General features: G+C 39.1%; 1 protein-coding gene across 5 annotated transcripts in view; it reads right to left on the reverse strand.

The window, feature by feature from the left end:
• The window catches only part of Usp3 (ubiquitin specific peptidase 3), a 90,910-nt gene that overhangs the window by 18,053 nt on the left and 47,028 nt on the right, over nt 1-25,829 (reverse strand). For all 5 annotated transcript variants that reach the window (XM_087905332.1, XM_048424009.3, XM_048424007.3 and 2 more), the window contains exons 4-9: nt 17,987-18,070; nt 15,530-15,611; nt 13,788-13,870; nt 12,278-12,391; nt 9,775-9,888; nt 1,713-1,859 (exon numbers count right to left, since the gene is read on the reverse strand). In XM_087905332.1, coding sequence (XP_087761458.1) covers nt 1,713-1,859; nt 9,775-9,888; nt 12,278-12,391; nt 13,788-13,870; nt 15,530-15,611; nt 17,987-18,070 — 624 coding nt within the window. The remainder of the gene's footprint in view (nt 1-1,712; nt 1,860-9,774; nt 9,889-12,277; nt 12,392-13,787; nt 13,871-15,529; nt 15,612-17,986; nt 18,071-25,829) is intronic.

Raw genomic sequence — 25,829 nt, forward strand, 5'->3', positions numbered from 1 at the left:
AGTACCATTTTGACCGTAGCAACCAGTTTCTCTTACACTGAACAGAACTTTCTGCACCACACCAAGTAAACCTACTGCCATGATGTAGACAAAAACCTACCCAAGCAACTTCTCTACTACATGCAAAAGAAAGGGATTTTAAAAGCCTGAAGGGACATTAGGAACTACAGGACATCATAACCATTTCAGGATTTCCGTTTATACCTGTGTCATAACCAAAGAACACACAAATTCTATGGAAAATGAAGAGCTACAATTGACCCTTGCACATCAATGCACATATGCAAGGTTGCCTTAACGTGAAATGGACACTCTTCATTAAAAAGCAGTGCATTAAAGCTTATTGCCCATAATCATTTCCTGGGAGAAATCCAGTCTCAGCCATCTGAGCAGCATGCGTTAAGATTAACAATTTCCAGAGTGCTTTCTGTTCTGTTATATTAGCACTATCGACTGTCAGGGCATTTCTATCTCATCACCACCCACTCCCAGCTTCAAGAAGTGCTCTTAACAAGTATCCCTAGGTCTTGAAACATCTCCTCCCATGAACTGAAGGAAATAAAGGGAAAGCTTTAGTATTTGATGATATATTTTTCTTCTAACTTGCAATTACTATTCTTTAAATAGACTAATACTAAAATTGGTTCTAAACGAATATTCCATGAAGACTATACAATGCAATTCCACTGGAAGGCCCAGAGTTTCTAAGCTACTGAGGATACATACACTCTCATTTCATACAAATTATCTTTGATATAGCCTAGTTCATTGTGTGTGTGTGTGTGTGTGTGTGTATACTGTAATATACAATTTTTTATTTAACATTTTTATTTAACGTTATTTTTAACTTGGTGCTAGGAGAACAAACATCTTAACTGGATCTTAGAGCTTCCCTTTCTACAGTGTGCTGACTGGAACTCGGGGTCCGGGAGGAACCTAGCAATTCATCCCAGTCTGTCTTCTTTGACGCTGTAGAATTTGAGGGTGAGTGCCAGTCTTTACTTTACCACCAGAAAGTACCAGTCACCCCACTTCTTTCTTTCTGTGGGAAGATGTCTTATAAATCCCTCTCCTACATAAAGAATTCTAAACAGAGAGTACAAACAACTGAAAAGGGCTGAGCACGGTGCAGGATCAGAAAGCAGGCACACTTTGTAAGTTCCAGGCTAATCAGGGCTACACAGTAGACAGCCCTTTCTCTAAAAAAAAAAAATGCAAATGCCTAGAATCCAGACTGAAATAATACTTTCCTTCTCAGCAAAATAACTGTTCTGATACCTGAGTATGTTTCAGGCTGTTAATATAAAGGAAACAAGACAAAAGGTTTTGTTAATAGTAAGGAACAAGAAAAAGTTTTGCAAATTTACAAATTTCTCAGTTTCACTAAAGAAAAAAATGCTTTTAACTAATATTACTGTGTGTGCATGGGAAAGAATCTCACTACTAACTCAGCCTGGAATTGAACTCATAATGATTATCCTTTCTCATAATCCAATGTTCTAGGATTACAGATTTGGGTCCTTGATCTCAAGAGTACTACATATGTACATTATTCAGTATATCTGGTTGAAAATCTTTTAAATACTAATTAATCTCACCAATAATAATGAGAACCACAGCAAGATTTAAGTATAAATGCTTATTTAAATGAAAATGTAAACGCACATAGCACGCACGCACACACACACACCAGCAGTTAAGCTAAGTCTTACATGCAGCATTTGTTATTTGCAGACAGAGCAGAATTCTCCTGTAGAATCGCTGATCGGGAAACACCATTGAAGCCACCCTGAAGTTCCAAGTGTAGGTGATCCAAAAGGTAGCGCATGAATTCGTGGGCATCTTGCTGCTGATAACCCCTTGAAGTAAACAAAAAGAGTGTGTAGGAGGCTCCCCTGTCCATCAAACATTATGAATGACTGCAGCCCCATGCTCACAAGCATGCCTCCGATCCCCACCCTCTGCCTCACCAGTTCCACACGTGACACAGATGTCTCTGAACTTCAGCCAGAGCTAAATGGAGCTGTAGTGATTTCCACTGACCTCTCCACTTCAGCATAAATTAAAGAACTAATTAGGGGAGGGATGGCATGAGACTCACCTAAAGTCCTACTAGAGACAACACACAAATTTTCACCTCTTAAATGGACCCACCCTCCATGGGTTCTCTCCAGAAAGGACCTAAATCTTTAACTTAATCTAACCTGAAAGCCATGACTAAGTTTCACTAAAAGAAGTAAGAAATTTAGAATACTTATATATGTTTTAAAACTCTTCAATCCAAGAATTAAAGTTATCTGGGCCTGGTAGGGAGATAGCTCAGTCAATCTCTGCAAGCGTGAGGACCTGAATGAAGTCCCCAGAACCCGTGTGAGAAACAGCATCTCACAACAGAGGTGGGGGGAGGACATAAGAACCCCCTAGGACTCCCTGGCCAGGTCAACCAGTCTAGCTCAAGCAGGCTGTCTCATCTCAAATAGAAAAAGGAAGGAAGAAGTTAATTTTTAAAAAGTTTAAATTTTTAAACTATTTATTTCTTTTTTTTGCCTTGAGTAGAAGTTTATTTTATTTTATTATTTTTATTTATTTATTAAAAATTTCCACCTCCTCCCCACCTCCCTTTTCCCTCCCTCTCCCCACCTCCCCTTCCTCTCTAGTCCTAAGAGTAGTCAGGGTTCCCTGCCCTGTGGGAAAAGAAATACCAAGCTGGAAGATGGCGACACATGCCTTTAATCCCAGTATGCAGAAGGCAGAGGCAAGGTGGATTCTCAGTGAGTGTGAGGCCAGCCTGAACTACAGAGTTCCAGGACAGAAACCCTGTCTCAAAAAACAAGAACAACAACAACAAAAAAGGCCAGATATCAACCCTTGGACTCCACAAGTGTGTACACACAAAATGAGTTCAAGATATATAATATTCTGTAACTTCCATCTTTTGGGCTAGAAGAGTATGTTCTTTTAAAAATGCATTGACTCACTGAGCATAACTATACACCACCCTAAACTTGAATACACATAGCAATATGTTCTTACATTACTTCTTACATTGTATTTGGGAGAGGAGACTTCATGGAATTCTTACACTAATCCACTAATCCAGATCAATGACTAGTGAACAACAATGAAGCGATCCAAAAACAACAAAAAAAAAAGATATATAAAATGTGTTCTAAAACTATGACAGAAAAGTATCCTATACACCTTTCATAATTAAGGTCCTCCTCAAATGGTAGATCTGTTCTGGTGACGTTTAAAGAGTCACTGAGACAAATTCTCTTTCAGTCATAGTTTCCCTTAAGATATATTGTTGCCCTTTCCTAGAAATTACAAATTAAGGGCAGTCTCCCTAATTAATGGTTCAAAAATCATAAGTCACTTTATTCACTGTAGCTTGCCTTAAACATAAAATATAAAATTAGCAACTATCAACATATGTTCAAATTCTTCTAAAGTTAGTATGACTCAAACTGTCAAGTTAGCTAGGAGGTGGAAGTGCTCGCTTTGATTCCAGCACTCAGGAGGGTCTCTGTAAATTCAAGGTTAGCCTGGTCTACAGTCCCAAGAAAGCCAGGGCCATTCAGAAACCCTGTTTCAAAAAACAAAAATCAAAATAAACCATCAAGTGTATATCCAAAGCTGGTAGTTCATCTACATAAAAAGGACGGGCTTTAAACCAGTTCAGCACAACATCCACTTGTTTTCATGACTGAAAGGTAATATCAGTATTATCTGCAAGTCTACAAAAATTTCACTCTTCCCAAAATAATTTACTTTTTTTCTAAAATATACATTCCAAATCAATACCTTACAATAATTTCTATTTTCACCAGGTGAACACATATTCCTTTACAAAACAATCTGCCTGATGTATGTTAAGGAATTCCCAACTATACTATGATTCTCTAATACCCTAAACATTCTCCTCAACTTACATGACCTCACAATCAACTGTTCTGGAAAGGTAAATTGAGAGTTTCTGTTTAAAAATTTGAAATTTAGCAAAATCAAAGTCATTGCCTTTCTTTCTGATCCTGAATTTTAAAGTGTATTTACACTATATCCCTTAAGAAATACATGGATAAACCCAGCACCTGGGAGGTAGAAGCAGGGAGACCTCAAGCTCAAGGACAGCCTATTCTACATAGTGAATTCCAGGACAGTCATGGTCACATAGTGATAGCCTGTCTCAAATAAATAAAAAAAAGAAAGTAAAAATTAAAAAAAGAAATATGGCTGGGTAGTAATGGTAGTAATGCTTTAATCCAAGCACTAGGGAGGCAAAGGCAGATCTCTGAGTTTGAGGCCAGCCTGGTCTACAGAGCAAATTCCAGGACAGCCAGGACTACATAGAGAGACCCTGTCCCAGAAAAGTAAAAGTAAATAAAAAGATTTATTTTATTCCATGTATATGAATGGCCACATGCATGTCTGTGCACCAAGTGAAAGCCTGGTGCCTGTAGAAGTCAGAAATACTTGATGAATCCCCTGGAACCGAATTTACCAGCTATGTGAGCCACCATGTAGGTGCTGGGAATAAAAGCCAGATCCTCTGCAAGAACAAGTTCTTAACCAACGAGCATTCTCTCAAAAGCACTCAATAATGCATTTTATTTTAAAGACTTTCAGATAAGTCAATGAGTCAGTTAAGTATTATTTAGCATCTTATTTTCTCAGTTGTTTCCCAGTTATACAATCCAGGCTTCAAAGTCCTCTTTAGCTAATTAGATTTCTCTTGCTTTGCAACTGGGTAAATGACATGCACATTGTATGTTTCAGAGCTGTCACCAGTAACTGCTTGTGAACTAAGGCAGAAACGTATTATAAAGACCCAAACTTAGTCTCTGTGACAGATTAGGATTAAAACACTAAAGAAAATAACAAAAGTTTCAATAGTAATGAGGTTCTTTGCAATTGCTAGACCTAAGAGTATTCTCTTCCTTGATGCATTCAGAAAGACTAACAGAAAATCTGTCAAAATGATGTGAGAAATCACACTGCAAATACTGGAAACTCCTAAAGAACCCAGAAGTGTCCTGAGACACACTGATGGGAGCACAGCATCAGGGACAAAGGAGCAACAACTTGTGACACATGAAGACACAACTTTTTTAAATTTTTATTGATTATGTAGACAGTGTTCTGCCTGCATGTATGCCTGCAGGCCAGAAGAGGGCACCAGATTTCATTACAGATGGTTGTGAGCCACCATGTGGTTGCTGGGAACTGAACTCAGGACCTGTGGAAGAGCAGTCAGTGCTCTTAACCTCTGAGCCATCTCTCCAGCCTGAAGACATACATGGTAAAGACAAATCACTGTTCTGATAAAGAAAAGCAGACAAACGGTCATCTCTGGGGTGCCTGGTCAGGTATGAGAGTAAACATTCTGAATAATGTGTGTTACTATATATTGGTACTGCCTAAACAAAGAATAATCTACAATAATGAGGAGTCAGAGGATAAGAGCAGTCAGCTGTGGTGTTGTGGGCGCTTGCAATCCTGAGGCAGGTGAAGTGGATCACCAAATCCAGACCTGCTGAGATAACTGAGTATGACCTCATCTCAAAGAAAAAAATAATTATACAAAATGAGGCCTATACTCTCCCCAGCTACTCAGAAAACTGAGGCAGGAGGTTCAGGGCAACCTAATGAGACCCTGTCTCAAACTCAAAAGGACTGAGGACATAGACCACTTGCTTATGTGCAGGGCCCTAGGTTCAATCCCTAATACCACACATGAAAAGGGAGTAAAATAGGTGTGTGTGGTGATACACAACTTTAATCCCAGCACTCAGGAAGCAGAGGCAGGAGGAGGATTTCTCTGAGCTCAAGGCTAGCATGGTCTACAAGTCTGTTCGAGGACAACCAGGGCTACATGGAGAAACCGAGTTAAGGCATGCCTCCGCAAAGTCGATTAATCTAGGATAAACAGCCTCTAAAATACCTAAAACATATTAGAGTTTATTAGAGTTTTCTTTTTCTTTGGGTATGGGGAATGGAACAAAGTCTTACTATGTATAGCCCACCTCAAACCTGCAATCCTGACTCTGTCCTGAGAGCAAAGATGCAGATGTGTGTCGTCACTGTCGCATTAATGGCTCTTGACTGGATGACTTATTATGCTGTTTGCATACCTGGTAGAATTTTAAGTTCTATTTATATTTAAAGTATTTCAACATTCATAAAAGAATTATAAGTTATTCTTTAGGCTAAGACACTTGCGAAATTGAAGTATATTAAGCTATCTTTTGCCCAGTGTTGGTACTGTCATATAAAACATGAAAATAATAGAAATGAATATGTTTACCAACAAATGCAGATGTATGTATGCAACAGCACACTTCCTACTAGAAGAACTAATGTTGCTTAAATAAAGAACAACACAGTATTTTAAAGTCTTCTTTCACAAATTTATCTCAAAAGATTAAAAATTACAAATGATCTTTTATACTGTCCAAAAACCCAAAAATCACTAACATATAAGGTGAAATCATTCTTCTGTGGTAATATTTGTTTGTGCTCTAACAAATAAAGCTTGCCTGAAGATCAGAGTGCAGAGTTAAGCCACACCATAGAGGCCAGGCAGTGGTGGCACACACCTTTAATCGCAGCACTGGGGAGGCAGAGACAAATGAATCTCTGTGAGCTCAAGGCCACACTGGGATACACAAAACTGATCCAGTGCAAAAGAGAAACAGAGCCAAGTGGTGGTGGTTCACCTTTAATCATAGTATTTGGAACTCACATGCCTTTAATCCCAACATCAGGGTGGCGGAGGCAAGATGGGATGTGGCTGGGCAGAGAGAGGAATATAAGGCAGGAGGAGACAGGAGCTCAAGTCTGAGAACTTGTGGAGACAGGATACCTCATTCAGTCCAGAAGTTTTATAGAAGTAAGAATTCTAGTGGTTAGCTGCGCTGTATCTCTATCTTTCAGCTTTCACCCCTTCATATTTGACTCCGGGTTTTTATTATTAAGACCAATTAGAATTCACGCTACATTTTCCAATTCCTTATGTAAGTTATAACAAGAACTGAATTTTTTCAAAAAAAAAAAAAGCTATGTTTTAGGAAACTGAGGCAATCAGGTTGTTCATGGAAGCAGAAATGGCAAGTAAATAAGAGATGCAAGTGAATACCACATGACCTGATTTAATTTCTAAAAAGACTTCCATGGAGTAAATAAGCTAGATCCTAAAGAAAGGATTGGACCAAAGGCAAGAGCACAGGTAAACTCATGCTGATGGAAGCAGGAGTAACAGAGGCTACAGTGAAAGACCATCTAAATTACAAGGGTCCAAACACTCTGACCCAGCAAGTCTGCAGTCCAGATAGTTAATACATACATGTACATAGGCTGTTCAGCTCAGCAAAACACATGCACATATTTAGAAACAAACCAACAAAGCTACAGGAAAGGGGTTATTCATATAATCACTTGTTTTTAAAGTTAAGTACACTTGAGCATGTACAGAGATCATCACTGAAAGCACACTTGGCGATCAGGTAACTGGCTACTTCCAGAAAACAGTAGGATAAGTGAGGGACTGGAATGAAAGAGAACACTCAGTGTCCATTCTAATATTAATCTTTTAAATTTAGAACCATGCATATTTTGCCTACTAAAACCTGAATGTATCTGTCTTTTAAGAAAAAAATGAACAAGGCTGGGTATACTAGGAAATCGTACATATAGTAAGCAGATATGCACACTGGAATGTGAGAAAATTTCCCTGCTAGGTAAACTGGCTTTTGGTTCCAGTGGGGAAAGTAGCCTTGATGTGTACACAAAAGTTCCTGGCTGCATTCATGACTTTTGTCCACGCTCACTTCGTAGATGAAAGCTGCTCCTACTTCTACACACGTCTGTGTTCCACAATCTCCGATGTCATCCAGGAGCCGTTTCCCCAGGCTTTGCAAACAGGAAAGTGGTCTGGGTTATAAATAAACACAATGGCAGCTCACTTGAAGACTAGCTGTGCTTCCACACGCCCATGGTTTAAGAATCACACCTAGCCTTACAGAAAGCCCTGCCCTCGGAGCTCAGCAGACCACCATCAGTGTCCCCCAGAGCTCACAGGAAAGCCCCACCTCCAGGCTCATAACTCAGTGCTGATCTCGAGAGCTGTAGATCTGTATCTTTCAACAAAGGGAAGTTCTTTGAGTACACAAAAATGGGGAACAATCTCAATTACTGCAGAACCAGAAGAAAGCCCAGCTGATGCTCAACAGTAATTAGGGAAACATCAGAATTCTTATGTACCAGAAATCACCCCAGAGACTGAGTAAATTTCTCAACCTGGTTATCTCTTCTGAAGTTTTCATTTATCAGTAGAAATCCTAAAATCAGTAAATTCAACCGTTAAATTAAACCATGCTCACAGTTGGGCTATAGAACCCAGAAAGGGCAGTGATGAAGTGATGTTTGGAGAAAAGCAGATTGCGCTGTATCAAAAAGGAGGTGTGTCAAGTAGTCAAGATGAAAAGATGAAGGAAGCTGCACCGCACTTCACTCAGGTCACAGCTGCTAAGAACCAGCTCCTACACACTTCTAATTTTGGTCAGACCATCAGGTAGATGTGTAAGACCGAACAAGCTGCTTCTCTGCTTTGACTTCTCTAAACTTAGGGGAAACATGTCCTGACTTGGCTAAAATGCTTTGTTGCTTGGTTTTTAATAAGGATAAAGTACTTAGGGTTTTCCACATAGTAAACATTCAATGAATGGGAACGACAATGATACGTATAGTTCAAGCCTGATGAGTGGCATCTGAGCTGTCATTTCTGCTTTTCCTGCTTAGAGTCAGGAGATTTCTTAGGAGTCTCTTCTGAGAGGAGACTTAAAGACCAGGGTCAACAGCAGCTAAATCAGACATTCAGAGGCTCAGCTCATTTGGCTTTGATTAAATTACAAGGCTTTGATTTTTTTACCTTTTACACATTTCTTCATATTAAAAGATACAAGATGTATTGTTAAATTTCACTACAATGTGTGGTTTTTAAACAAAGGATATATGCAAAGTACCAAATCATGACTTCTAAGAGCTATAAATTGCTTCAAAGAAATAGCCAAATGTGGCAAACACTGGCATACCATACATTGGTAATGATCCAAATTCTCTCAGGGATGACTAACCAAGAGAGGTAGGACAGCTACCAGAGAGAATGAACAGGTGACTAGGATTGGCCCTGCTGTCTCCCAAAGTGTGACTCACAGTCAACCTGGACAGCACGGTGCCTGAGTGGTATTACAGATTAAACCTGTGGACTCACACATATCAGGGCTAGTGTTCTAGCAACTGAGCCCCAACCCTCACTTCATTCTCTAAGTTTTATGGAATGATAAAATAGCATGTGATGACAATTATTTCTCTGTGGGACTTAAAAGAATCAGAGCTGGAGATATGTATGGCTCAAAGCACTGGCTGGTCTTCTAGAGGGCCCAGGTTGAATTCCATATGACAGCTTACAACTGTCTGTAACTCCAGTTTCAGGGGATTCAGCACCCTCAGAGAGACATACATGCAGGCAAAACAATGAACATAGAAATAAATTTTAAAAAAAAAAAGACTTGAAAGAATCAAGGAACGTTTGTGGTCTGTTACATTTCCCTAGCACACATGGACTACTTATAGAGGACTTTGAATGAGTGCTTACTCCATGCCATATGCTTGTCTAATAGAAGCGCTGCTTGAAACACCTGTAGTAGCAGCAGTTTTATAAGGAGCTGAGAAACAGCAGAAAGGACACAGATGTCTTATGCACCCTTCAATACCTACCTGAAGTTAGGCATGATCTTCCAGACAACATAAAACAAGGACTCAGGACTAAATGCAGTCTGGCTGCCTTGCCATAAAGCACACAGTGTCTTCCTAAACTCTTCTACTAGAGACCTGGAAAAGAGGGAGGGATGATAGCTTTAGCATCCATGAAAGGCCATTATTTCAACACATATGGCTCAACTGTATAAAATACAGTAAAACATGAAAACTTTTCAAGGACTTAGTCTTCTGAACTCAGCCTGATAACTATGTAAGAGCATTTTTAAAACCCCGTATGAATAGTAGTATTGTTGACAAAACTAATTTTAACTATATATTTAGCTGAGTATATAAATGTAATATCATTTTGTTCACTGAATTTAAAGGAAACATACATAAGAGTAAAGCAGTGGTTAACTTGCAAGCAAATTACTTAAACGTGTTCACTTAAAAACGTAAACAAGCAACAGAATGTCCCCATCTCCTGCATGTTTCCTTCTTCCTTGAAGGGGCCTTCCAGATTGGACTGATTCATCTCTGCCTCAGACAGTACATGTGGTCACAAGACTTCAGGCTTAACTCTACACACTGCCCCTTAAATCCAAATTTAGAAGAGACTTTGACGATTTTTGGTGTTTGTGTCAGGATCTCACTATCTTGGACTTGCTACGTATGTAGTCAAGGCTGCCCTCAGACTCAAAAACCTCTGCTTCTGATGGGATTAAAGGTGTGCCCACCATGCCCGGCCTTTATGATTTTTTATTCAGGTTTTCCCATTTCTGACAGGAACTTCCTACTGGGCATCTTTTGGTCACTTCACAGTGACTATGTGTAAAGCTGCTCCAGTTCCTACTACCCTGTGCACTCCTACCTCTCCCCACAACAGCCATTCTTCACTTTTTTTAATTAATCAGATGAACTCCTAGAATAAAAACCTGGGAGTGTGCCACTTCTGGGGGAGTTTCCTCGGGAAAAAGAGTAGTCCTTAGCAACCCCTCTTTTCCCCATAGCTAGGATACATTAGTAATAGGAGTTCCCCACCATCTGGGACTATGTGGACAAAGCCACTCCCCTGAGTAAGTAGGAGCCTAATGACTTTGCAAAATAGTTCTTGACAGATAATCTCCTAAATTCACATGAGAAAATAAAACCATAGATACTAAAGTTACAGCTTATTTTGATTCTTCTGCGCAAGTAGTTAAACTGATAAACTCTGAATTCAGCTACTAGATCTGGCAGTATAGTCAACCACTCCTGGGTACTTGACTGAAGGTTTCTCTGACAGCAAACCATATACCACCTCCCAAGAGAAACTGGAACAGCCAGAAGGTGCCCTCTTAGCCTTCCTTGCAGCTGCAGCAAAGTACATGGCCTGGGTTCTGCACATTTGAAGCAGGAGTTAGGTGACACAAAAAAGAAGAGAGAGCACCAAATCCTCTTTGGAGGTGGCAGAAGTAACAAGCATCACCCCAAATCCTCTTTGGAGGGGCAGGAGCAAAAGCTGCACTGTCTCCAGCAGAGGTGGCAATGTCCTTAGAGGACAGTTCTTTTGGCCTGATTTTCAAAACATCCAGTAATGCAGACTCACCAACAGTTCTTCAGTAAATTCTCTTTTTGACTTACTCAGCCAGACAAAATTTCTGTCGTCTGTAACCAAATTCTACATAACACCAATACACTGGGTACTGTTAGTGCCTCTTTTAATTTCTGCATACATGTATTTCCCCTTTATTCCCCCTGCTGTTTCCTTTGACACAATGCAAGTTCCCTAAATGCAGGCACTTTCCTACTCATCCTGTATGTTGTCACCAAAGGAAACTCCCTTTATACATCACATGACCCCTTCTCTATGATGGGGCTCTATCTGCATTACACAATATTCTATTATGTCTGTCTCTCTCTCTCTCTCTCTTTCCCTCCCTCCCTCTCTCATTGAGGCAGGGCAGTGCCTCATAAATGGTCTTTCAAAATTAGTAGGAAAGAGGTGTGTGGGGGAGTCAAACAGGCTGGCAGGAAAGACATTACACACATGGGTAAGGTGTATCTCATTCAGTAATGGTATGGAAAAGATCCACTATTGTACTAGTGTAGCAGAGCAGATCTTCTGAACCCCAGATGGGCAACGCTGCAGTGGATCTGCATATAAAATGGTCCTTGATAACCACTTCTGTTTTTAACCCCTCCAGATTTATTCAAATTGGCTATTAATTTTATCATCCCAGACAGGCTTAACTAACATTATCAGTAACAGATCCACAGATGAAGATGAACTTGCAGTACTTATTGATGTCCATACCTGGAAGCCTGTGCACACACAGATGTCTGCAAAGGCTCGAGTGCAGCACTAGCTATGCTTCCCATTATAATAAGCAGAAATTTAAGGAAACAAGATTATAAGCTAGATTAACACAATATTAGAAGAGCTTTATAGAATCTTCTCATTAGCTCAAATAATCTAAAAATCACCCGAGAAATTCATGTTTGCGGCTCAAAGCCAGAAAGGACATTTCTGATAACTCACACATTGTTGTCCCCTTGGCTCCTGGTGTGGTATGTTCGCCTTCCTGCTGTTTTTCCATTCCTTAATTCCACAGCAGGCAGTTCTTTGAAATAACAGCAGAACTGCTCAATGTTACTATTTTAAAAGGAAGTGAAGAAAATTATTTTTAAAAAAAAATTTAAAGGATGGTTAAAAAAAGGTTCTACAAAATCTACACAAGAATTTTCAAAATATAATCTTTCACTTGCCTCATTATACAGTACTCAGGGCAGTTCTAGTTCACTGAGTTTCACTGCTGCCCCTCACTCTAAGAAATAGTAGATATGCAACTCCATGGGAATGAACAAATGACTCAAAAGTAAACCTCTCTTTAGAAATCCCTTGACCCTTCCTCCTTCCCCTCCCCTTCCTCTTCACTCTTTTCAGGCATGCACCAGCACACCCAGTATGTTTGCTGGGGAACTGCCGTGGCCTGATGTCTGCTTGGGGTGCTCCCTATCAACTGAGCTGCACCCCATCTTCCACTTCTCTCTTTCAGGGTGCTTGTTTCCAGGTATTCAATAAAATAATCCCACCAAAGAAAACAAACCATGGAAGCAACACATTATTTGGATGTGCTATATAATCATAAGGAAAAATCAGAAGTAACTAATTTCTCTGAGGAAAAATAGGCGAGAGGGAAAACAAAACCTCTAAGGCAGATTCAGTGTGGATCTGCTCTGACTGGGAAGATAACTGAGTTCCCCTTGTCGCCTCATTAAAGTCTAAAAGTGTAAAATTTTCAAAGCAGTTTCTCCCACTGAGGCCAGCCCTATTGGCCACTTTCTCTTCACCACTCGCTTACTCTGTGATGCTCTCATGGAGACGTAACTAGTGGCTGAACGAAGCTCTGAACCAGGTTCCCGAGGGTCTACAGATTACAAGCCTATTGGCCTGATACATCCCTCAGCCAGGGAAGTTTTATATTTTCAACTAAGTTTTTGTGTTTGTTTTAAACTTGTCTTTTTCTTTTCTAACCGGAGTTTGACTATGTTATCCAGGCTTGAGCTGACAATCTCCCTTGCCTTAGCTTCCTGAGTAGCTGAGATGGTATGCATCTACCATTAACATTTGCCTTGAGTTTTACATGTTTAAAACCTGTTTTGTTTTGTTTTGTTTTTTAAAAAAAAAAAGCTAGGAAATAGTAATAGTTGAGGGAAATAAACTAGGAGAGAAACATGTACACATTCTAAATAGTTTCTATCCCATCTTTCAAACAGCCGTGTCCTGATCCCTCCTGTACCCCTTCAAAAAGCAAACAGAAAAAAAAGAGCTAACCATAATTTTCTAACAAAAAAAAATGCTTGAAGGCATTTAGACAGATAACATTATTTACTCTTCCCTCCTACTGTGTGAAGTAGGAACCATTTTCTCAATTTTACTGATGAGAAAAAAAAAAAGCACAGGAAGTACTGTTTGAGGCAGAAGATAGTCTCTGAACATTTGGTCTGTAATGTCAGATATGTAAACCTCTGACTGTAGCATCCGTTACCTGAGTGACTGAAGGATAGCATTCATGAAGCACGTGTTGCCCAGATTCCGGAGGCCTGTGGCACAGATGGCAGTCGCACTTCCCTGTAACATGGAAGAAGAAGCCATAAGCACTGCCACGGATGGTTCAGTGTTTCAAACATCAACGCTAAGCCAAGGTCTCTGCTTGAAACTCTGGTGCCATGCCTATCTGGAAGCACTCCTTTCCCTCTTCTGCCCAGTGAGTATCTCCAGACAGCCTCTCTAGGTAATGTGAGGGCATGGATATTTTAGTATCTGTTTCTGAGAAAATATGCATCAGCAAGTACCACAGATGCAAGAAAACAGGGAAATACATTTTAAGTTGATACATTTATTTACAAGATTCTACTAAAAATATAAATTGAAAATCACAAACATGCAAACCCCAACTTTTAATTGAAAAGCATACTCAAGTGATAGATGTGTTCCTAGCAATGAGTATGAACCATAAAACCCAACCTGAAATTCTTAGAGACAGAGGCTTGGTTCTCTGAAGGTCTACACATGCCCCAAGATATACTAAGACTATACAAGGTAAATCCTCCAGTCCAACCCAAACATCTCTGCCTATAATTCAGATGGTTAAGACAGCATCTTTGCCATTTCTTTAAAACTTTAGGCATAGGTCCAGTGACAGCAAAGGGTTAAATGCAAGGCAAAAATACTCTGGGTCATTAAAAAATATGTAGTGACTGTTAATTCAAATGAGAATGAATACTTCCATGGTGAAATTATATTAATACAGCCCCGAGACAAACAAACAAAAAACCCTACATACACATACACACACACACACACACACACACACACACACAAAAGTTCAGACCAATAGAATCTAGGGAACTGTACTCAAAAGACTTTTATGTCAACTTAACACAAGATAGAGTCATCAGAAGTGAACCTCAAGAAAATGCCTTCATGAGACTGTAGATAGGGCATTTTCTTAATTGGCGATTGATGCGGAAGGCCACGGGCAGGTTGTCCTGGTTTCTATAAGAAAGCAGGCTGAGAAAATCAGAGAGTAAGCCAGTAAATAGCATCCTCCATGGCCTCTGCATCAGCTCCTGTCTCCAGGTTCCCGCCCTGACTTCCTTTGATGATGAACTGTGGTGTGGAAGTGTAAGCAGAACAAACCCTTTCCTCCTGTGGTTGCTTTGGTCATGGTGTTTCATCAGGACAATAGGAACCCTAAAACAGGAACATTACCAGAAGGAAGCAGGCTTTCAGCAACACAGAAGGTACCTGAATAAGGACTAAGAGTGAACTGCTTGGACAGGGTGTGCAGGGTGTGGTGAGCCACACCTTTAATCCCAGTGCTCAGAGGCAAAGGCAAGCTGGTATTTTAGTTCAAGGCCAGTCTGGTCTACTTAGAAAGTTCCAGGCTGGCCAGGACTATATAGTGAAACCCTGTCTCAAACAAACAAAAAACCATGAACTGCTTGCAGAGTGGTATATACCTTTAATCCCAACACTGGGGAAGCAGAGGCAGGCAAAGCTCTAAGTGAGCCAGCCTTGTCTACATAGAGAGTTCTAGGATAGCCAGGGCTACATAGACCACCTCTAAAGGAGGGGAGGGGTGTTTTATAAGTGGCAAACATTTTTGCAAAACACTTCAAGACACATTAATAAAAACTTACAACAGGTCAAAGCACAGTTGTTAGAGTTGTAACAAACAGTGATTAGATCTTAATTCTTGCATAGGAACAATTTTTCATTACTTACATTTACTTTTAATAACTTGCTGTTTAGTGATGAGTTTTCCAATAATTTTCTTTTTCTATGCCTGTCAGCTGTAAAAGGTGAGCTATTAAAATATAAACAGACAGTTAAAAAGACACTAATGAATACATGATGTGCACCAAGCTAAAGGATAAACCCAAATTGCCCTCAACATCTAAGGCAGAGCCCAGCCTGGCTGCTCTGTGAGGCCATCAAGTGACAGTCAGGCCCACCAGTGTCTGAAGTGATCTGAGGCTTTTCACTCCCTGGAAACCCCCACTGCTCCTCCACAGCAGGGGAGGACAGATGCTACTCCCAACAATGGTTAGGAGTTGTGGTCTGTAAGATATGTGTCCCCCATGACAGGAGACTGTGAAGCTTCAAAATTCAGAAGATCTGTTGCTCGTGACAAAAGGAAAACCCTGATCTCACACAATGGATAGGAAATTTAACAGCTATTCTCAAATAATATGCTCTTTCCTCCTTCCTTCCTTCCTTCCTTCCTTCCTTCCTTCCTTCCTTCCTTCCTTCCTTCCTTCCTTCCTTCATCTGGAAAAGGTGTTGAACTTCAGTTTGCCTCAGTGGACTGCCTTCTGTCCACTGTGAGGCATGAAGCAGCACAAGGACACAGGCATGAATAACCTCACTCATCTGATTTAGTTATACAGCAAAGGACATTTCAAAATAAATCCTTACTACACTAGGAAAATCTTTGCTTAAAATTCAGAGTTACTCCCATCTTCGAAGTATCTCCTTAAAGTTACCAGGAGAACTATCTGAAGGAATAAAAATTACCACTGAACAGTCCAAGCTTTAAGTCTGCCAATTCTTCTCTAAAATCTGAAATTACCAAAGATAAACTTGTTTTTCTTTCCATAACTTCATGAACTACAATTTGGAACACAGATCTGATATCAGTTGCTTCAAGCACTTGTGACCCCTTGGTAACAAGATACAGGGTCTGATTCCAACATTAAACTATTCTTTTACCCGTTCTGGAAATGAAGCCACACAAAACATGCTACTTAGTAAACATGACTAATATCTTTCGGGCTTAAACTACCTGAATAAAGCATTTGGCTTTTGAAAATACATTTTAAAATATATTTTATACTGTTATTCTCAAATAGTAGAATCCTCTAGACTAGTGGTTCTTAAGCTGTGGGTCGCAATCCCCTTCAGGGTTCAACGACCCTTTCAGAGGGGTCATATATCAGATATTTACATTAAGATTCATAACAGTAGTAAAATTAGTTATGAAGTAGCAATTAAAATAATTTCATGGTGGGGGTCCCCAAAACATGAGCAAGTATATTAAAGAGGCACAGCATGAGGAAGGTGAGAACCACTGCGCTAGACCTAAACTCTCCAACAGAATGATCGCTCCTCGCTATACATAGCCATTTAAACTTAATTAAAATTGAAAATCATTTCTCAGTGACTTAGAGGCTTCTCGAGGCCTCTGTTTCTTGTCACACACAGCCCCATGCTGCTCACCTCCAATAAAAAGAATTAAACTCACTTTGGAAAATTAAGTAGTCAAAAGATGACACAAGTACCTAGACCCAAAATATTAACTACTTTGATTCTTCCCTTTCATCTTTATAAACTATTCAGGCAGTGAGACATATATAACTTTAGTTAACAAAGGCACCATATAGTGGAACAGGAGATATTTTTTCCTTTGTCTATTATTCTGAAATATTCTACTAGTTTACACTTATGAAAATAAAGAGACACTCAGATGATATGTTTTCACAATACTTTCAATACACCAACTGCCAAAATAAATCAGATGGACACGACAATGTGGGTGATCTGTGAGGAGCCACCCAGATTTCATTTGAGTCAGCTGTCATATGATGCAACTTCAAATGCACTGCTATGTGGATTTCTATTTATCATTTCAGTTCTGGGTCCTGGGAGTTTTAGCTGAATAAGTAATTTGGCTACAGCAAGACAAGTTTTCAAATAAATTCTTATATTTCCTTAGGTCACAAAGCTCTTTGTAATTTCAAGTTCTATGTACTTTTCTACCATGAAAAAGAAGAAACTGGGGTCCTATGTTGTGGTTTATTTGTGAAGTTCACACTCAAAGACACTCGAACCTAATTCTCTTTAAATACAGAAATCTATTTTTCAAAGCAGATCTTCAGTATATTAAGCATAAACTTTTTAATGCCAAATATTTCTACAATTATCTTAATGTCCTTTCATGAATCTTCCTTGCAACCACCAAATTCTTTCTTGTGAGTGAACTGAATAGCTTGTAGCTTTGTGGGTAGTAATTTAAAAACAGGCTCTTGGACCTTGGATATGCTTTACGGAAAGTACTGAATGAAATATGGGCAGAGTTTCAGAAATATAAACCCAAGGCTTTGTTTATCAACATTTCAACTGCATTCATATATCATGATGGTAACCAAGTGGTCCCTCCCCTTCCCAGGACCCACTACTCACTTTTCCAGGTTCTGTAAGTGTTCTCTCACTTTCTGCACCAGGCCCAGCTTGGTGTCGTTGACCACAAAATCGTCACAACGATAACTGCAAAGAAAATACTAATCAATGTGTGTAAGAAGCTTGAGGAAAGCACACGAGCAAGCATGAGATGCCTGACTGCTGTCAGTAGTCACAGGCTCTGCAGGCCACTGTGCCTAGCTAAGCTTAACGAGGATTTGGACTCCACAATGGAATGTTTTTAAGAGCCTTTGCTTAAAGCCACATAGGCACTGAACACTAGCATATTTTTTACGTTTTTATTTAAAAAGCTCTATAGTGCTTCTTTTGAAATAAGCAGCTTCGTGGGCTACATTTTTGTTAGTGGAGCTATACAGAAAGGGAAACAAAGTGTCTATTTCCCACTGGTAGCATTAAACCTCACAGCTTACAATGATACTTCTCAACCCAAATTGATGAGGAATTTGGGGGAGGAAAAAACCAAAGTGAAAAGTAGAGAAAAGGTAATCAACTTGTAGGGATATCTGCAGACAAAAACTTAAAAATTCACATTAAACATTTAACTACTAGAAGAAGAATTCTGATGAATTGGAAAGATCTTCCAGTCCTAGCCTGCATCTCTAAGTACAGTGGTAAGGCTTTGAGAAAAAAAAAATGTTTACAGTATTTTTAAAGATGGATAGTTTATGTGGCCTCAAGTCAGAAAGTAAATAATACAAGGAATTACATAGAATAAACTTAGACTTGAGGATTAGCATTTAGTTTTTTCCTGGAAGGTCAGTCTTAACAAAAACTACTTGTAGACTAGGACTATGTTTTTTTTTAATTTTTTGCTTTGTTTTCAATATGCAGCTTTGTATAAAACCACTTGTTTATTAAGCACCAAAAATAATGAAAATAACATTCTGAGCAAACAAAATTTTGAAAGCTTAACAATTAATTAAAAAGTAGGTCATCTATAACAGAATCCCAAAATATGCCTCATATATATGAAATTAATTGGTAAGAAATGGAAGCAATAGGAAAATAATTTAAGAAAACAATTACACACAAGCATATGGCACGACAGCTATTCAAAGCACTGAAAACTTAAGTGAATGTGTGGAAAGATTACTGAGCACACACCCTCACAAACTGACCACCCACACTTGTCAATCAGGATCTAAGACAGTCTACAAGTTCCCAGGGTCAACTCCTAACTTTCCCACAAACATTCAGAGCAAACTTTCATGCCCTGGGACTATCGTTCTTTCTAGACTTAAGATGACTACAAGAAGAGAAGGTTTAATTATCCCTCCTCTCAGCATTATTAAGGTGGTCTTATCTTTGAAAATCTATGCTTCAAGCACTTGGTACCTCAGTGAACTTTAAGCATTCCCTGAAGAATGAATTACATTTTTATTTTATGTTTCCATAAATGAATGCTTATCTTTTGGATAAAACAGTACAAAAGTGTTCAAAACAAAAATCACTCCAACTGCCAACATTCACCAGGAGATTCGGTCTAAGAGCATCTTCAGATCACAAGATGCTACCACATGTAATTGAGAAGTAACTCTGCTTCCTGAAAGTTGTTGCTTTGTTCAAAGAAACAAATGGTTTCAAATTAAGTAACTGGTTTGCTTCTTAAAGTATGGTTTTTGTTATGACAAAGACTCAGCCTAGGATATAAAACTACATTGGTTAAAGTAATATTTTTACATATTGAAATATACAGTTTTATAATCTTGCCTTGTTCTTAGCCAGCCTGGTTCAAGTAGGTCAAGTTGCTTCCTCTCTCTGAATGAGGCACTGTGCTAACGTGGCTTAACACCAACAGAACTGGACTCACTTTCACAGTTTCATTAGTGTGTTTAACTTAACAACTGATGCAATGTCAAACCTTTCCCTATTAAGCTGTTAATTAAGTTCAGTCTGCTGAACTGTATTTTTTTAAATATTTATTTATTATGTGTACAATAATTCTTTATGCGTGTATGTCTACAGACCAGAAGAGGGCACCAGACCTCATTACAAATGGTTGTGAGCCACCATGTGGTTGCCGGGAATTGAACTCAGGACCTTTGGAAGAACAGGCAATGCTCTTAACCACTGAGCCATCTCTCCAGCCCTGCTGAACTGTATTTTGATTTCCTCCTTAGAATGGAGGAAATGACAGTGTACAGGCCAAGTGCTTGCATCATTTCTAGCCTTACACAGAACATCACCAATCATGCCAACAGAGTCTAATGACATTCTGTGGAAAGAATAGAGAAATGTAGTTATGTTTACATCAGCATGTTGTGCAGATAGCACCAGTTACAGGAATACCTAAGTAAATTATGATTGATAAGCAAACTGAAATATCAATATAATCATTTTCAAGATTAAGAATGGAGGGGCTGTGGAGATTTGCTGTTCAAGTGTGAGACCCTAAGTTCATAGACAACATCCGCATAAAAATAGCATGGTAGTCCAGGCGGTGGTGGCACACGCCTTTAAACCCAGCACTCAGGAGGCAGAGGTAGGTAGATCTTTGTGAGTTCGAGGCCAGCCTAGTCTACAAGAGCTAGCTCCAGGACAGGCTCCAAAGTCACAGAGAAACCCTGTCTCGGAAAAAAAAAAAAAAAATGCATGGTAGCATGAGACTATGACTCCAGTACTGTGGACTGAGAGGGGTGGGCACAGAGATGAGAGAATATTGAGGGCTTCCCTAGGCTAGGTTCAAAAAACTAAGATGAAGAGCAACAAAGGAGGACTCCTAATACTGAACGCTGGCCTCTAGATGCACACAGAGGCGAGCTCAATCATAGATATGTGTGCATTTATGCATACACTAAACACACAGAATGGGGAGAAATTTGTTTTTTCAAAACAGGGATTCTCTGTATACCCTTGGTTGTCCTGGTAACAGCTTTGTAGACCAGGCTTGCCTTGAAATCAAGAGCTCTACCTGCCTCTACCTCCCAAGTGCTGGATTAAAGCCAAGCCTATTTAATTTTTTTTCAGAATGGGGAGAAATTTTAATATTCAGATAAAGATATACTATTGAGACATAAATCAAATAGAGATTAGAAGAAAAATAAATATATTAAAGGCTTATCACAAAGTAAAGGACAGTAATTACAACTTGCTATGGAAAAAAAAAACTAAAATGTATTAAAAAAAAAAAAACTTCTTGAGCCAGGCAGTGGTGGCACACGCCTTTAATCCCAGCATTTGGAAGGCAAAGATAGGTGGATCTCTGTGAGTTCAAGTCAGCCTGGTCTACAGAGCAAATTCCAGGACAGCCAGGAATGTTACACAGAGAAACTCTGTCTCCAAAAAAAAAAAAAAAAATTCACACAAATAAGATTTTTTCAGAGAATGCATTTTAACATAAAAAGTTGCCCTTAGGTAAAAAAATAAATAACTGAAGAAATTAGCCACAATCAATGACTTCAGAAATTAAGATGATTTTCAGAGGGCTCAGAGCACCAATTAGTTATCCAATACCAAGTGATAAGTCCTGAGATCATATACATACTGAGCAATCCATATTCATGTATTTAGGAATGCACATACATATGCACATATGTATATATGCAACAATTAAAGAAAAAGAGGTCATGAATTTGAGAGAAAACAAAGAGACTGCACAGGACGAGTTGGAGGGAGAAAAGGGAAATGTAGAAAATGATAGGAGTATAATTTCAAAAAATAAAGTTATTACTAAAAACCAGTAAGAGAGGCTGGAGAGATGGCTCAGAGATTAAGAGCACTGGCGATTCTTCCAGGGGTCCTGAGTTCAATTCCCAGCAACCACATGGTGCCTCCCAGGTACCTATAATGAGATCTGGTGCCTTTTTCTGGCATGCAGGCATGCATGCAGGCAGAACACTGTATACGAAATATATAAATCTTTATTTAAAAAAAAACAGTAACAGGTACTGAGACTGGGCATTAGTGGTGTATAAATTTAATCCCAGCCCTCGGAGGCAGAAGCAAGCAGACTAGATCAGAATGAGACCAGCATGATCTACATACTAAGTTCCAGGTCAGCCCAGTCAGGGTTACACAGCCATGGATGGATGGATGAATATGGATGGAGGCAGGGTAAGAGGTACTACTCAGTTGATACTTGGGTGTGCTGTGTCTCATATTATGCACAATTTTACATAGAAAATACCTTCATCTATCAGCAACCTTAACAAAACACTGACCTCAGGTAAGAGCTCTTAGCCTAGCAGCGCAGTGCCTCTCCATGGTCCCAGCACTTCAAAGTGAGACAAATCAAAGTCATGCTATCAACATTTTAAGATTTGTTTTCACGATTGTCACTTTCAGATAGATAAGAAAACTTTTTCTATCAACAATGTTCTATCAGAAATCTGGATTTCTTACTGCTGTTTCCCTTTTTAATTTGTTCCACCATGATGTACTTATTGCAAATATCTGTGATCTCCAATCACCTGTATATCATGGCGGCAGTGATTAAAAGTGTTTAGGATAAATACACAAATGTGACTCATCACGGTTTACAGAATTATCAAAATAAATAGAAGATATTGAGATAATGACCACATATTTTCTGCCAACATTGGCTGTTTGAGTTGTGGAAGGGTTTACCAATGCTTATCCTGATGTCAGTCAGACAGGGAGTGTTGACACCCACCCACATGTAAGGCCAGCAGTCAAGAGACTAAAGCAGGAGAAACATGAGATGGAGGCCGGCCTAAGCTACATATCAAGACCCGGTATCAAGTAACAATAATAATAATAATAAAGCATAGACTTTAACTGTATCAGCATTATGTAAATTTGCAGAACTTAAGAAATATGTGAAGGATGACTATGTTCATGCAGATAAACTGAGGTGAGTTTTAGTTTGCAGTGTACCATTTGAGATAATACAAGTTATTACAAGAGTTCATGGATTACTTGAACAGATGTGTCTGTAATTTAGAAAATTTCAAATCTAAATAAAATCAACTGCTCTCATGAGTCAGTTTTCTCATCAATATAAATGCAATTAAGAGAAAAAAACTTGGCACCCCACTTATTTTAATAATACATGAAATAGTATGAATCTACAAGTTAAATTTTTTTATTTGACTTTCACTGACTCATTTATTGTGTTTGTCTGTATGAATGTATGCCACACCCATGTAGTAGAACAACAGGCAAACAGACTCTCTCTTCCCACCAGGTAAGTCCTTGGGATCACTCAGGTGTCAGCCTTGGTAGTAAGGACCCTTATCCACTGAGCCATTCTGCTGGCTCTGACTCTACTTCCCCCTTTAATTGAAAATAGATTTTCAGGCTGGGCGGTGGTGACGCACACCTTTAATCCCAGCACTCGGGAGGCAGAGGCAGGTGGATCTCTGTGAGTTTGAGGCCTGCATAGTCTACAAGAGCTAGTTCCAGGACAGGCTCCAAAACTACAGAGAAACCCTGTCTTAAAAAAAAAAAAAGAAAGAAAGAAAAGAAAATAGATTTTCTTCTCACATATTATGATTGTTGCCCCGCCCTCTACAGCTTCCAGTTCTTTTCCACCACCTCTCTCATTAGATCGGCTTCCTTTCTCCCTTTCAGTAGAAAACAGATTTCTGAGGGATAATAATAAAATAAAATATAATAAAGCAAAACTATCCCATTGGAATCGACAGAACAAACAAAAGGAAAAAAGTCCAAGAGAATGCACAAAAATCAGAGACCCACATTTGCACACTCTGGAATCACATAAAAATACTAAACTGGAAGCCATTTAATTCATATGCAAAAGATGTGTAGGGTAAAAAAGGGTGGAGATATATATATACACATATATATTATATTAGAAAGTATTTTTTAAAAAAACAAAAATGAAAAACTTCAACACAACACTGTGAGAAAAGGACCCTCCAAAGACGCTGTTGAGTGCATTTTCTATTGGCATCTACTGCTGGGCATGCAGGGCATGCAGCTTGTCATTTAGAGTAGTTTGCCCCTTGGAGGAAACTAAATTTTCATTTACAAGCCCCCTCACCCCAATATAGCCATAACTGTCCTATTTTTCTTGCTTAGGAAGAGTGTAGTTGGTTTTTGTTTTGTTTTGGTTTATTTTTATTCTTTGAGTGTCCATCACCCAGCTTCCAAATTTACACACGGAGACTTATTCTTACTTATGAACGCCTGGCATTAGCTTGGGTTGTTTCTAGTCAGCTTTCCTAACTTTAATTATCCTGTTTCTCTTCAAGTTTTACCTCTGAGTTTTTACCTTTCTTTTTTTATTTAAAGATTTATTTATTATTTATTAATATACAGTACTCTGCCTCCATGTATGCTTGCAGACCAGAAGAGGGCACCAGATTTCGGTTGCTGAGAATTGAACTCAGAACCTTTGGAAGAGCAGGCTGTGCTCTTAACCTCTGAGCCATCTCTCCAGCACCAGTTTTATTCTATGTATCTTTCTTTCCTTCTTACTCTGTGTGGCTGGCCCCTTGCATCCTTCTCTTCTCCTTTTCTCACTCCTCCTTCTCTTGCCTAGATTTCTCCTCCTATTTCTTCTTCCTGCATTTCAGCCCTGCCGATATTTTCTCCTGCCTTGCTATTGATCATGCAGTTCTTTATTAGGCCAATCGAATGTTTTAGGCAGGCAAAGTAGCACAGCTTTGCCTGCCTAAGCACAGTTAAACAAATGCAACATAAAAGAATGCAGCACATCTTTGCATCATTAAACAAATGTTCCAGCACGTAAGTGAATGTAACACATCTTAAACTAATATATTCCACAACAGGAGAGTTATCTGTCCTCCCCAGTCCCTTACTCTGTAACTCACTTCTGTGGTTCTATGGAAAGTAGTTTGTTTATCATTGAGTTAACAGCTAATATCCATATATAAGCAAATACATACCATATTTGCCTCTCTGGGGCTGTATCACCTCATTGAGGATGATTTTTTTTCTCGTTCCATCCATATGCTTATGAATTTCATGATTTAACAGATGACTAATACTTCACTGTGTAGGTATACCACATTTTCTTTATCCAATCTGTTGAGGGACAGTGATTCCAATTTCTGGCTATTATGAACGGAGCTGCAGTGAACACAGCCAAACAAGTGTCCCTGTGTTAGGATAAAACAACCTTCAAGTATATATGCCTAAGAGTGGTATAGCTGGATCTTGAGATAAGATTCCCACACAGAGGTCTACATTAATTCTTCTTGAGGAATTGCCACACTGATTTCCAACATAACTGTGCAAGTTTGCACTCCTACCAGTTTTCCCCATCCTCCATATCTTCACTGGCATAAACTGTCACTTTTGATAATGATCTTAGCTATGCTGATAGGTATAAAATAGATAATCTCAAAGTAGTTTTGATTCGCATTTCCCTGATGACTAAGAGTGCTGACATTTTTTAAGTGTTTCTCAGCCGTTTGCGTTTCCTCTTTTGAGAATTCTATTTAGATCTGTACCCTATATTTAAATCGGATTATATTTTCTTGATATCTAGTATTTTTGAGTTCTTAATATATTTTTAATATATTTTTGATTTTAGCCCTCTTATCAGATAACTGTTAAAAGTCTTTTCCCATTCTGTAGTCTGCTGCTTTGTCTGAATGACGGTATCCTGTTCCATGGAGAAAATTTCTCAGTTTCATGAGGTCCCATTTGTTAATTGTTGGTCTTAGTGCCTGTGCTAATAGGGTTGTATTCAGAAAGTCTTCCAATGAGTTCAAGGATATTTCCCACTTTCTCCTCTTTCAGGCTCAGGGTATCTGGTTTTATGTTGAGGTCTTTGAGCCACTTGGGCTTGCGTTTTGTGCAGGGTGACAAGTATGATTATGTTTAAATTCTTCTACATGCAGCCATCCAGTTTGACCAGTATCATTTGTTGAAG

This window comes from Myodes glareolus, chromosome 4 (genome assembly GCF_982192425.1).
Source record: "Myodes glareolus chromosome 4, mMyoGla1.1, whole genome shotgun sequence".
Classification (NCBI taxonomy): domain Eukaryota; kingdom Metazoa; phylum Chordata; class Mammalia; order Rodentia; family Cricetidae; genus Myodes; species Myodes glareolus.